This window comes from Erythrolamprus reginae, chromosome 1, assembly GCF_031021105.1.
Source record: "Erythrolamprus reginae isolate rEryReg1 chromosome 1, rEryReg1.hap1, whole genome shotgun sequence".
NCBI classification, from domain to species: Eukaryota; Metazoa; Chordata; class Lepidosauria; order Squamata; family Dipsadidae; genus Erythrolamprus; species Erythrolamprus reginae.
In genome coordinates this window covers 366,011,055-366,024,209 of record NC_091950.1, presented here as the reverse complement: position 1 = coordinate 366,024,209, position 13,155 = coordinate 366,011,055, and the positions used below count along the sequence as shown (strand labels likewise).

General features: G+C 39.7%; 1 protein-coding gene across 1 annotated transcript; it reads right to left on the bottom strand.

Moving 5' to 3' along the window:
* Window positions 1-484: 484 nt before the first annotated feature.
* On the bottom strand, window positions 485-11,515 carry SLC30A1 (solute carrier family 30 member 1). Its single transcript, XM_070734470.1, has 2 exons — window positions 10,400-11,515; window positions 485-5,077 (listed from the first exon to the last, which is right to left on the bottom strand). The coding sequence occupies exons 1-2, from the start codon at window positions 11,022-11,024 to the stop codon at window positions 4,176-4,178; spliced, it is 1,527 nt and encodes a 508-aa protein (XP_070590571.1). The 5' UTR covers window positions 11,025-11,515; the 3' UTR covers window positions 485-4,175.
* Between the last annotated feature and the right edge of the window lie 1,640 nt (window positions 11,516-13,155).

The following is a 13,155-nucleotide window of genomic DNA, read 5'->3' as shown; positions in this document are numbered from 1 at the left end:
GTCCAATGCAATCGTGATAGTCTATTGAGAGTGCTTGACTAAATGAGAAATCTAAATTTGGGTGTAGGATTTCAGATTCTATGTATTTATTGCTACTACAGATGAATGATCCTGAAGTTTACATTTAAATATTTTTTTAAATGTATTGTATATGCACAAAATACTGGATCTAACCATGCAGCCAGGCTTGAATGATCTTTTGTGTTTTGACATTCAAAATTATGAAAGAAGAGTTTAACCTAGTTATTTGGACGGAAGACAATCAGGAAATTCCAAGGCTTTAGATTAGATGGGACAAACATTCTCCTTCTAGCTGGAGTGGTGCTCGAGATGTTAAAGATAAAATAAAACCTTGTGTACACACTCATACTGATTCTGCATTTATCCAAACCTCCATTTAAATAGATAATGTTAACTTCACCAAAGGAATTTTAGCAAGTGAGAGAGATGTTAAAGGAGAGGGGGAGACAAAGGACTGTGCCAGTTATCATTTAACAACATTTATTTCCTTCTCAATCTTCAGTTTATATGCAAAGAAACACCACAGCATGACTGGTTTAACAGAAGCTCATTGTTATTGATAGTACTGTAATCAATAGAGATACACCATCTCCATCTCCCAAACAATGGTTTCAAGCACAACACCTAGAGTGCAAAAGGTTGCCTCCCTCCCTACAGCAGAGAAGAACTTTTTAATATATAAATTCAGCAAATGGAGTGGGAGGGGGAGAAATAAGGCTCACATATTTCTAAAACATGGAAGTGGTCTTCACACGGTCAATTTAATGATGTAACCCAAGATCATACAAATGAATGAGAGGTCCCATTATCAGTAAGGCTACAATTGGTTTAACATACAAAAATGAGAATATGATCAAATACCTTATTTCAGGCACATGAAGTATTAGTACCGTTCAATCCATCAAGAGGCAATGAGATAGTGAAAGATAGAAACCATCTACATTATAGTATTCAGTAATTGTTCTGTAAACATAAGCCAGAGTCCCAAAATGCTACATTGATGCCGTTGGGAAATTAAAGCAGCATATTTAAATATTCTACTTAACACCCTTACATATGCAATACATGTTTCATAAAACTTTTAAAGAATCAAAAAACGGAGATGCAAAGTTAAAATGATTTTCCCCTTCAAGGAGAAGGGTCAAAAAGTGCATTTATCCCATTTCCTATTAACTCAATGGACTCAGTACTTTGTTCTCTCCTAAACAGGTCCCCGCTACAAACTGCTTTACATACAGCAAAGGTTTGCCCTGTGCTCATGGCTAACAGAAAGGCAAACCTATCTGGAGCAATAATTCTAAGTAGTTTTGAAGTATTCTGCAAAGCTTTCAGTAACTCAAACACATTGTCCTACTTTAGAAAGACATATCTTTCTTTTACAGGCCATTCCTTCAAACCCTTAAGCAGTAAAATATAATCAAGTTATTTGCCGTCATTTGAGTATTGACATGTTCCATATTATAGTGTGACACAGCACTTGCTCAATTGTGCATTTGTGATTAAGAACACACTGCACATGATGGACATATATACACACTATAACTTTTTTCATGTGAAATTCTTAGCAAAATAAATTCACAGAGCAAACTCACATTTATTGTACAACAGATAACTATCACAAAAACACATATTAAGCAGAATGTGTCCGCCATCACTGGTGTAATTCTAATTGAAATATCCCCCCCCCCCCAATATACTGTGCCAATCAGGAAAAAAAAGATTTGCAAAATTAGCTCCATTATTCAATATGATCAAGTTCATAACGGAAAGAAGCAGATATTCAAGATGTTCAATTTTATTTAAAGTATAACTAGGAAATGACCTGGCTAATATTCCTGAAAATTACCTGTGAAAATACAACATATTCTGCCACAAAAACAAGCTGATGCATATTTAAGAGGACCAAACCTGACAACTATGCAAGATGCTTTCCTATTTTATCACTGCATTAACACAGTCAAAATAGTAGCTAAACCTCATGCTTTATTGACATGGTGCAGCAGTTTCTTTTCAAAGAAGAAATAAAAATCAGAAACAGCCCATTACTGTATATTCCATTGGGTACACAAACTAACCTAAACAAAAGGTTAGCAGTTCATGCTAAGAAGTTAAAAAAGTGAAGCTTGTAATTTTTAATGAATACAAACTAAAGCATTCAAAAATTACAAAGCTTTAGCTGTAAGACTTCTAATTTATAACATTTTATATTTAGTTTTTTATGTATTCATACATACAAACATGCTTGCACATTTCTAGTTTTGGCTCTGTGAATATTACATTGTCCATAGAATAGAAAAACATGAGATTTTCAAAACTTTTTTTCCCAATCAGACTAGCAACATGAGAATTATATCGCACAATTATTTCATGCTTGGAATGATGTATAAAAACTAATTATGAGTATTAACAAGTGGCCTTTAAACAAAAGAAACACAAATGTTTTGCTTACGCTTGATCATTTTAGAAGTAAAATGTAACACACCATAATGTTAACTATGCAATAGTTTTATTTTGTAACATAAAGTTGACTGCAGCACTTACACCTTCATTCTTTGTGGACTTTTCTTTTAGAATCTTTAACTAGTGGAGAGGAAAGTTAATAGTTCTAAAAATGCTTCAATATTGACTTTAATGTCCATTGAGAATTTGTAATCAGCCCTACTTTGCAGATTAAAATTGTAAAACCATCTTTAAGAAGCTAGAGTACGTTTATAAATCCATGCACAAGTGATTAACAAAATTGGGAGACTCTTCTCTAATTTACCCCATTGCTCTTAACTATTGGTCATATTATTTAGTGTAGACGGTACAAATCATCTGGAATATAGTTGGAGAAAATGTATAATTTGAATATTTTGTCTCATGTGCCTTCCAGCTCCCTCTCATGTGGCAAAAAAACCCCTCCAGAAATATTTGCTCTTCTTTTGATAGATTATACATTTTTAGCTTTTCCAAAGTTGTCAAACTATGGCTAGCAGAAATCATACTTTTCTATGACAACTCCATCGGATTCAATCCCATTCCTTGAATTTATGAATTCCTTGAATGTTATTTTGAAAATAAATTAAGATAATGGTTTAGGATTTGGGCAGAACTCTAAAGTCAAGCTAATAAGCAAAAACTTGTTAGTTCTCATGGATGGGCTGGAGACAATGGGTGTGCCCATTAGCTTCAGGTTTGCTGCAATTCATTCCTAGGGCACAAATAAAATGTATATCTGAACCAGTGCTGCAGGCAGCAATCTTGTTCCATCGGCTGCTGTCTAGAATTCACTATTAATTGAACAGTTCAACTAAGTAATTTTATCCAACTAAAAAAGGGAGGCTCAGTTAAGTCATAAATGTTTACAAAAGTAAGAAATATATTAAAATTTTAGCAAATATATGATGAATTTGATGTGTTACATTTTTTCCATTTTTTAATGTAAAATTATCAGATGCCATATCTCTATTCCAGTACACCATAGATAACACTAAGACAGAGACCAGCTCTGGCTCTCTAGTCCCAGCAAACTCTATTATAGAGTTTAAATTCTAACTTTTTTTGTCTTATATTTTACAGTCCAGGCGATATGCAAGTAATTTTCCAATTCATATTTAGTACGCTGAAGTCACAGGCCCAATATAAATATGGGATATTTGTCAATGGGCAAATTTTAAATTATTAATGCTACATATTATATTTATTTTAAAATAGTATTCATTTTCATCTAATAGGAAATATAACCACATGCTAAGTGGTTAACCTTTCGAAAAGATTCTGTGAAGTTTGGTGTCCTCTTCCAATAGTTATTCTTTTTTAAAAGATCACACACATACACACAAATCAACAAGCAAAAGAACAATTCCAATACGAAGCTTAACATAAACTAATTTCAGGGAAAAGGGGATTATTGAAGAATCATTTTAATTTTTAATTCAATCCATCAGGCATGAAGTTGAAACTGGTTCTGCATTAATGTTGTGTCATTTAACCTCAACACAAATATTATGTTGTGTCAGGACAGCATGTTCTTTTCAACAGGATTTCACTGTGGTAAAAAGGACAGAACTTCAATAACTACATTTCTCTGCAACTTCTTTTTAATAAGAGTCTTTTTTTCTTGCAATTAATTTGTAGTTGAAGCCATATTTCATTCAGCATAACTTTATAAATTACAAAGATGATTCAAACTGTTTGTTGGGGTTAGGTTCTGCTTCTAATTTTATAGCAGGTATGCATTCTGATTTAGTCCTCCGGGCAGCTTTGTGATGTGGAGAGTCAACAACTATTTCAGAGCAAGAAATACTAACTGAAGGGGACTTTTCTATCTTCTTTCCTGTAGCCTTTTCCACAGTCCCACAACACTGCTTCAGAGCACACTGGGTTCTGCAGGGAAGCTCACATTTACTTACACCTTCATCAGAGCTTACAATGGTAAATTCAGGCTGAATGGTTGTTGCATGAATCCCTTCATCATGAAAAATATCCTTAATATCTTTTGCCACTTTCATGTAGGATTCTGGATCCTTACATTTAATATGAGCAGTGCCAATTATCCTGCTTCCTGCCAGCTGCCAAACATGCAATTCATGGACAGCGTCTACATTTCCCAGCTTACGGAGTTTCTCATTTAAAGAGCGAATATCAATTTGCTTAGGAACAGTTTGCAAAAGAATAAGAGCAGATTCTTTAAGCAGAGGGTAAGTAGTATAGAGTAGAATGCAAACCATGATCAGACAAAGTGAAGGATCTAAATAGAGAACCCAACAAGGACCAGCTACAGGGATTTGCTCTAGTTCTATTGGAGAAAGCTGAGTCAAGTTTCTACAAGGGTCATTAACACAAAGATTGATGCAATCCCCAACCTCCGGGCATGGAGTCCAGTAAGAGTAAAATATTGTAGCATTCACTACTACAATAACTGAACCCAAGGCATCTCCAAGAACATGAAGAAACACTCCACGCATATTAAGCTGAGCACTGGTGTCTTCATCAATCTCCATGTCTATAGAGTTGTGTCTGCTAATATTTCCATTTGGTTGCAGTTCCATTTGGCTGCCTTTTCCTGCATCACCTGCAAAGACAAGAGCAACATTGTTATGCAAATATGAACCCTGTGACTGAGTTAGCAACATTATGTTAAATGTAGTTCATGAAGGAGATAAATTAAAATAGTTTTCTTAGCAGAAATCTAAATTCAGACATATTTATTATGTCTGCCTTATGGTGACATTAATGCTCTCTTCAGGGTTCTACCGTAGAAGAGGGAGCTTCAACCTTTTCCATAACCTGGACCTATTTACAACATGTAATGGAAGGCCCAATATTAATGTTTTAGCAAGTAACCAAAATTATTCTCCTCTCCTTTCAAAACATTCTAATTTTAAGTGGTAAACCAGAATAGGATGATATGCAGGACTGCTGATGAATCCTTTTTAAGTTGGACAAATGGCTCTCCTCTGGGTCCTGACATTAGCTTCAGACCAAAGCTTCAAAGCAGCAATCACTAATCTACTGCTTTCAGGATACTTTGGATCAACTACCATAATCCCCAGCCACACTGTTAACTGTCTAATAATTAAGGGAGTCGGCTAGCAGTTCTGAAGAATTCCACATTGGGAAAGACTGCTTTATGATTCACAGCCAAACTATTTGCTCAAGCATTCACCAGCTTTCCTAGATTTGTTAAACTAATTAAGGCAAAATTCTAATCATCATAGTTAAGAGATGAATAAAAGGGGGGAAAAGAATACATAGGCATATATTGAAAGTTTTGGAGAAACAATTGATAAATTTGCTGTTTTCAAAAAACTGTTCTCCTGACCATAAACAACTTATTTTTTTAAAAGACACCCACTGTGCATAACATATCTGCACAGAAAAACTATTCCTGAAGATACAATTTATATTATATATATATGTCTGAATGCATACTCACATTGACATATCAAGGATGCAGTGGAAATTATTAGGCAAATGGAGAGAGAATTGTTTAGGGAAAATGAAGGCTAATGCCCTCACTATTAACCATTGTAGTATATGGGAGTTCAAATAAAAAATATCAGAAGAACATTACTTAACATATCCTGAGTCTGACCATCACTATATACTGTTAAATGCAATAACTGATACAATTCATCACTGTTCACAAGTGAAATGCAAATTTTGGATTTTGGAATCAGGTTTTGCCTCCAATCACACTAGTATCCTAAATTAATTCACAATGATCCAGAAAATGATTTCCATCAACATCTCTTCTCCTTGTAAAACTTAGCACTACCGTCCAGTGAATTCTCCCCCAGAAGATGGGGTGGAGGGAAGGGAGATAAACTTTTCTATTCAGGGAAGTTTGACCTTTTCAGAACTTTATTCATGTTGACTTTTCAAGTGATTTCAAGAAGTAAGAATTCCATGGCTGGCTCCAATGGTGGAGAAAGAGAAGGAGTAGTAAATCAATTTTAAAAGCTCAAGGAAAATTAAATAAAGTAGTCATTGTTCTTCCCTCTGGCTAGCCCCCGTGTGGTTAGGCTGAATTATGGTGGAAAACCACCTGCTATGGATTAAATAGATAGGAAGAAACTAGAGGCAGTTTTCACATGTGCACTATGCAAAAACGCATATGAACCTGGGCCTCTCAATGGCCAGTCCCCCAGGATATCCTAGAAATGGACTTGATCTGCTCAAGCTCTCCCCCACCCCATGGCAAGCCTTAGTCACAGGGCCTAATTTTTTAAAAAAAATGACAATTGAAGCCAATGAAAAAGAGAAGAAAATTGCCAGGTGAAAGTATTACACACAAAAATACTATGAGGATGAAGTAGTGTTTGCTACCAAAAAAAGGTCCTGAAAGAAGATAGGCCACTTACACTACCCAAAACTAATAAGAAGACAAAATGATGACGCACCATCATCATCTCCGAAAAATCTACACTCAGAATCTCACCATTCTGAGCTTTAAAAAAAGGGGGTTTATTTGAACATCATATAACAGACTAAATTTCATTTGTTTCACATCAAATAACAGTCTAAATACAGCACATGCTGACTATTATAGTAAGACAAAAATGCAAAAGATCATAATTATTATACAGAAAAAATTGCATTCAGTATTTTTTTCCAGAAAACCCACATTTTGGGGAAGGAACTATATAAAATTGCAGGTTGAACAGGAGAGAATGAAAATTGCCTTTTTGCCTATACTGTACTCTCAGTGACATTCTAAATCTGGGTAGCTGCATTCTGAAGGCAAAAAATAAGCAATTGTTTTCATGCTGAAAAACAAAAAGGACAAAACAGCCATTATATCAAGAGAGACCATTTGTCTGTGTGTTGTATTACAAAACGGGTTTTAAGAGTAGTTATGTTGCAGATTGTTAATGTATGAGCAGAGTAATCCTTGTTTACCAAGGTTGTACACACACAGAAATGTTTAGATTGAGATTAGTTGTGAATAAGTACTCAGCCACACACAGATACACCAACTTGAATTACGGAGACTTTGATAAATAATGTATTCAGATAAATAGTCTAAAGTCATACACATAAGTCAGAATATCAATCCAATATTACCAAGTACAGTCTTTCTTATCAGTTGTCTTCATCATAATCAGTAAACTAAGATATCAAGCCTAAATACATTTTAGCTATAATATATAACTACAATACAAAGAGATTGCAGAGAAAATGCAGAGCAAACCTAACAGTGAGTAGCTAGACAAAGAGAAACAAAGAAGGTGACTCAGAGAAATAAGTCTATGAACTCTAGCTCCCTCTTTTGGCAGTTTTTGCAACACCTGCAGCCAATATATTGCCAACCCAACCATTATGGAGTGTCCTAACACAGCTGCAGATGAGAAGAATGCTATTGGTTGAGTGATTCCAGCAATGTAACCGGTGGAACTTGAATCATCTCCTACACTCATTTCATTAAATTGACTCCACCTCTATAATGATTTTTACAACTCCCAATGGTAGAGATCAAGAGTTACGTGTATGGGTGCTGAAAACAGAAATTCTATATGTAGTAATATACCAGTAATGCTGTACATATATGCTCCCAGCTAAAGATGTAAGCCTAAAACTTTCAAACTTTAACAGCTACTACAGGAGCCTCTTTTATTCTTAGAACCAAAATTCCATGAATAGGATTTGGAAGACAAATTACCATGATGACAATGTTATCTTGAGGCTAAGAGTCATATTTTATACCTCACTAGTAATCTGAAAAACCTAGATTAAATCATCTGGATTAAATAACGCATAAATACCATAATTCTGAAAAAGCATTTCCAGCATCATCTTCGCAAGATAGAACTAGTTTTTAAGAGGGGAAGAGGGGCAATATAACTGCAAAATCACATTGGTACAATGAATCTTATTGCATAAATCAGCCAAAAATGATCCCAAGGCCAAATGCAAACTTTTAGGAAAATCAGTTGCTTATATAAATTATAACACTTATGTCAAGATAAACAGTGGCAATAAATCCTACCAATCAATTTACTTTAGAAATTATAATCTCAGAAATCTGATTAAATTATGAATAAATCAACATTTCTATATTAAACTAAATTACAATTATACTAACTATAGAATATTGCCAGGGGAATTAATTTCCATGACAGGGAATAGTTTCTCATCTGCAATGTAGCCTATTTATTTATTTCTGCATTTATTTTATTATATTTATATTCTACCTTTCATTTAGAAGATAAAAGTAGCATACATAGCACTTGTATTTCCTGTTTTTCCCAAAACCCATTCTGTGAAATATGTTGGCCTAAGAGGACAGCAAAATCTCTAAAGCCACCCAATGATCTTCCATGGCAGAGAATGGCAAAGAGTAGAAATTAAGACCAAGCACACAATACTAGCTCTCAAATACTAGCTCTCTCTATATATAATTTTGTCCAAAAAAGGAGATGGTTAAATTTGATGATTAAATCTCTAATGACAACAGACTTAAGAAACTGATTAAATCAGAATAAATGCTGCAGAAAACTTATTGGTGGCGTGCACTGATGGCTTCCCAAAATTTCTTGTTGGTCAAAAAAAGCTATAGACTAGGTATTGGATAAAGAATGACAAATATTCTGTGTATGCTTAGAGAGAACTGCATATCAGATCTAGCATGACAGCTGCTGTCTATGTATATAATATGCAGTACTTTCTAGTATAATTAAGTTCTATGTTAAATTTTGCTGGTGTAAAAAAAAGCAACCAATTAGAACCAACATTACATAAAAGCTGCTAGTTGTTGAGATACATGGAAGAAAAGTGCAAGAGGAACACTGAAGTAATTCTCTTCTATTTAAGATACACTAATAATTTTAATTACTTTAAATTCTCTACAACAAAGTTATCTAAAATCTTTCTCAGTAATTGTTTTTCTGTTTTAGTGAAAGTGGGGTTCCTGAAGAGTTTTGTTCTTGAATAATTAAAGACCATGTCAAATATTCCGGGGGTTTCAGAATTCAGTCCAATTATTCATTTTATTATTTATTTATTAGTCTTACTTATATGCCGCCCAACTCCCAAAACTCTGGGCGGCTTAAAGCAAGAGAAAAATATTTTTTAAAAATACTTAAATTAAAAACCCTAATAACATACACATAATGCTCACTCTTTCACTTATGGCTGGATCAATTTCATTTGATCAATGGCCCTAGGCCTGCCGGAAGAGCCAGGTTGTCCTTCCCCACAGCCCCACCAGTGGCATTGTTTGGTTGATGGGACCCAAAGAAAGCCAACACTGTGGGGTCTTATGGGTCGTTCAGAGCTATGTGGTAGAGAGCGGTCCCGAAGATAGTTTGGCCCTGAGCCATTCTACTATAGGTTACAGTAAGTATAGGTTCTAGCCCAATGAAGAATCCTGGAAAGGCCCTGCCACAATATGATGGCAAGATCTAGGTCATGTAAGTGAGCAAACAATATTAATATAACACATTAGGAGGGTGGGGGGGGGGAGTTGCAACCTCCCCAAAGCGAAAGATGCTCAAAAGTGTCTGCTGGGGGCAGGGCAAGGTAACAGTCGCCATGGCAGTGGGTTGCCTAGGCAGTAAATCAGGGTCAGCATGGCACCATCTCAGAGAAGAGAGATCAGCAAATGATTTTAAAAAATCTCTCGCCTTTAATCAACCCAAGGGGGAATAATTGCAATCCACTTTGGGTCAGGAGGACTTGGTGTGTATTTTTATTGCCTTTATTTGTGGCGATTTCAAGCCCAAGCTTTTCCACTGTTTTAAGAAGAGCCCTTTCAGATACAGGCTCCACTCTAGGGACCTCTGGAGAGATGCCCAGAAGTACCTATCACCTCTGACATCATCAGATGCCCAGAAGCCCCATCGCATCCACACCCCACCCCAACCAACCCCTTCCTCCTCCTCCTCAGGCTCACCCAGCTTCTCCAGGCTGACTCCATTGGAGCTGTTGAAATTGTCCACCAGGGTGTTGGTCTCCTCTCCTTTATGTAGGTCGTCGTGAGGCGCCGCCACCGCCGCCTTGCCGCCTCGGGCCCCGCTCCGCCGATGGCTTCCCCCGCCGCCGCCGTGCGAATGGCCGTGGCCGCCGCCGCCGCCGTGCTGATGGAAGAGGCAGAGCCCCAGGACGTTGATGAGCAGCCCGGCGGCTCCGACGCCGATGACCACCAAGGGCTGCTCGATCTCGTGGGGCTCAGTGAAGCGCTCGATGGCCTCCAGGAAGATGGTGAAGCAGAGGGCGGTGAGGAAGACGGCGTTGACCAGGGCGCCCATCACCTCGGCCCGCACCCAGCCGAAGGTGTTCTTCTTGGTGGCGCGGGTGCGCTGGGCGAAGCGCACGGCCACCAGGGCCACCACCAGGGCCATCACGTCGGAGAGCATGTGGAAGGAGTCGGAGAGCATGGCCAGCGACGACGTCAGCCGGCTCACCACCACCTCCACCACGAAGAAGCCGAAAGTCAGCGCCAGCATGCACAGCAGGCGGACACGCCGCCGGCCCCGCCGTCGCGGAGCCGGCCGCTCGCCCGGACTCTCCACGCCCATGCTGCCGGCCTGTGGAGCCACTCAACCGGCTTCGGCGGCAAAGGCGCCGCTTGCCGCAACCTAAAGCGGCCAAGGGGACAGGAACGGGCTCAGCGACACTTCTCGTCAGGCAGCCGGCGGCGACGGTGGTGATATCGCCCTTCCCGACCGCGGCTAGTAATTCTTCCAACCGTGCCGGGACTCCTGGCTCCGCCGTGGGCCGAAAACGGCCGTTGTGGTTCTACGGGCGAACCGCCTCACTGAGCTGCCACCGCCGCGCCGTCTCCCTTCTATATAACCCGCGTTCCAAGCAGCGGCAGCAACCACCCCGCCGCTCTTTTGCAGACGGTTTGAAACTAAACTTTGCACCCGAACCCCCTAACACTCCTTTCCACACGGAACCCCAGAGCCACCCGCTTCTGAGGCTCCGCCCATCCGCCTCTTCCTCATTGGCTGCCACCCCGGCAACCGGGCGGCGCCGCTCACCTCGGCGGGGCGGGATTGGCCTCTTGGCGACGAGGGGGAAGAATAGTGTCGGGGAAGAAAAAACCATCCGCCGTACCTCCAGACGGCTTTCCTCATTGGCCGGGCTTACCTCAGGCTTTTTCGGGAGGTCCCACCTAAAGAAGGCGGGGCGATCGCTTCGATTGGAGGAGATGCTCGGTCGCCGATGTCTGGCGTCCTATCAATCTCTCTCTTTGGAGCCGCCTCTGAAAGAGTTGTGGGTGGTGGTTTTTTTTGGGGACTGGTGCAAAAGGTGGTGGCGGGTTTCGAGTGGAACGTTTCCTTTTCTCCCCCCCTTCTTTTCCCCCCTCCCGCCCAACCCCTCCAGCCTTCGCCCTGGTTTTCCACACGTCCCGCCAAAGCGGAGGCGGCCGTTCTTTTTGCCAGAAACTGCTTAAGCACCCGGCCCGAACTTCCCCTTTTCCCTCAGTGACACTGACAGCTCTCCCCCACCTCCGCGTCTTGCCACCGCACCATGACGTGGAATAAGAGCAGGGGGGGGGAGAGAGAAGGGAGCTGGAAGCGGGGGCGGGCGGGACGAGTCGAAACCTGTCGGTGTGCACCCGGCACGGCAGGCGCAGCTTCCCTCACGCCGAAGCCCTGGGTTCCGTATTTGCCGAATTAACCCTGCTTGGGTGCGAAATACTGTAAAGCAAAATTGCTGAGGTTCGCATCCTGCTTCTTTTCCTGCAACGGAAGCCCAGACCCGGATGCGTAGCTGCCATTCGTGTTAATTCTCATATACACTGTACATCTTTAACAGGATTTATATGCCGCCCAATTCAGTGGACTCTGGGCGGCTAACAACATTTAAAATAGTATAGAAAGTTACAATATCAGAAAAAAGACAATTCACACACAGATAATAACCCTAAATAAAACATACATACATATACGTTCCTGGGGAATTATTTTTAAGATGAGAGAAGAGGGGCGGCCCTCCACAGGCCTCAAGAAGAATATGAATTTAATTTTCTTAATTCAACTAAGTCTGAATGTGTTATGAAAGGGTTTTTTTTAAAATTAAATGTTTAAAAGATTTTTAAATGGTTTTCAGAGAGACAACAACTGCACAGTTTGCAGTAACAACTTTCCAACCCAGTGCTTTAACCACTATCCCAAGCTGTCTCCTTAGCCTTTTAAGATGCTATAAGGATCGAACATCTCTGGGATTTAGCAATGTTTCGCCCAGCCTATCACAAGGAACACTTGAATGGCCTAGGAAAGGGATGGGTTTGTGGTTACAGCTTGGGTTTTTCCTTTCTGGGGTGCTTTTTTTTTCTGTGTCACACCAGGTGGCAGCACCTGGCTGATAGAAAAAAGCTAAGAGGGGTCAGGCCCAGATAGTGCTTGGTGGGAGTTCCTCTGGAAATACTGAGATTTCTGTGTAGATGGACAAGTTGTCAGTGTCACAATTAACATCTGAGAAATAAATCAGAATCCAAACCTTGGCCTTCTTCCAAGTTCCAATTTATTAACAAAGCCATGCTGGATAGGAACTGCAGTCAACCCGATACTAACTTTTCCTACAGTTCTCCACTCAGGTTAAGATTCATCCCTTGTCCCCCACACCCACAAGTTTATCACATGGACCTTTCTGGTTCTCTCAATGTCCACGATCCTCCCCTGGACTTCTGGCTGGTGTTGA

Excerpts from the sequence above, each read along its gene's own strand:
- SLC30A1 (XM_070734470.1), bottom strand. The coding sequence starts at position 11,024 with ATGGGCGTGGAGAGTCCGGGCGAGCGGCCGGCTCCGCGACGGCGGGGC. Across the intron at positions 5,078-10,399 it reads AGTCAGCCTGGAGAAGCTGG|GTGATGCAGGAAAAGGCAGC; the intron begins GTGAGCCTGAGG and ends TTGTCTTTGCAG.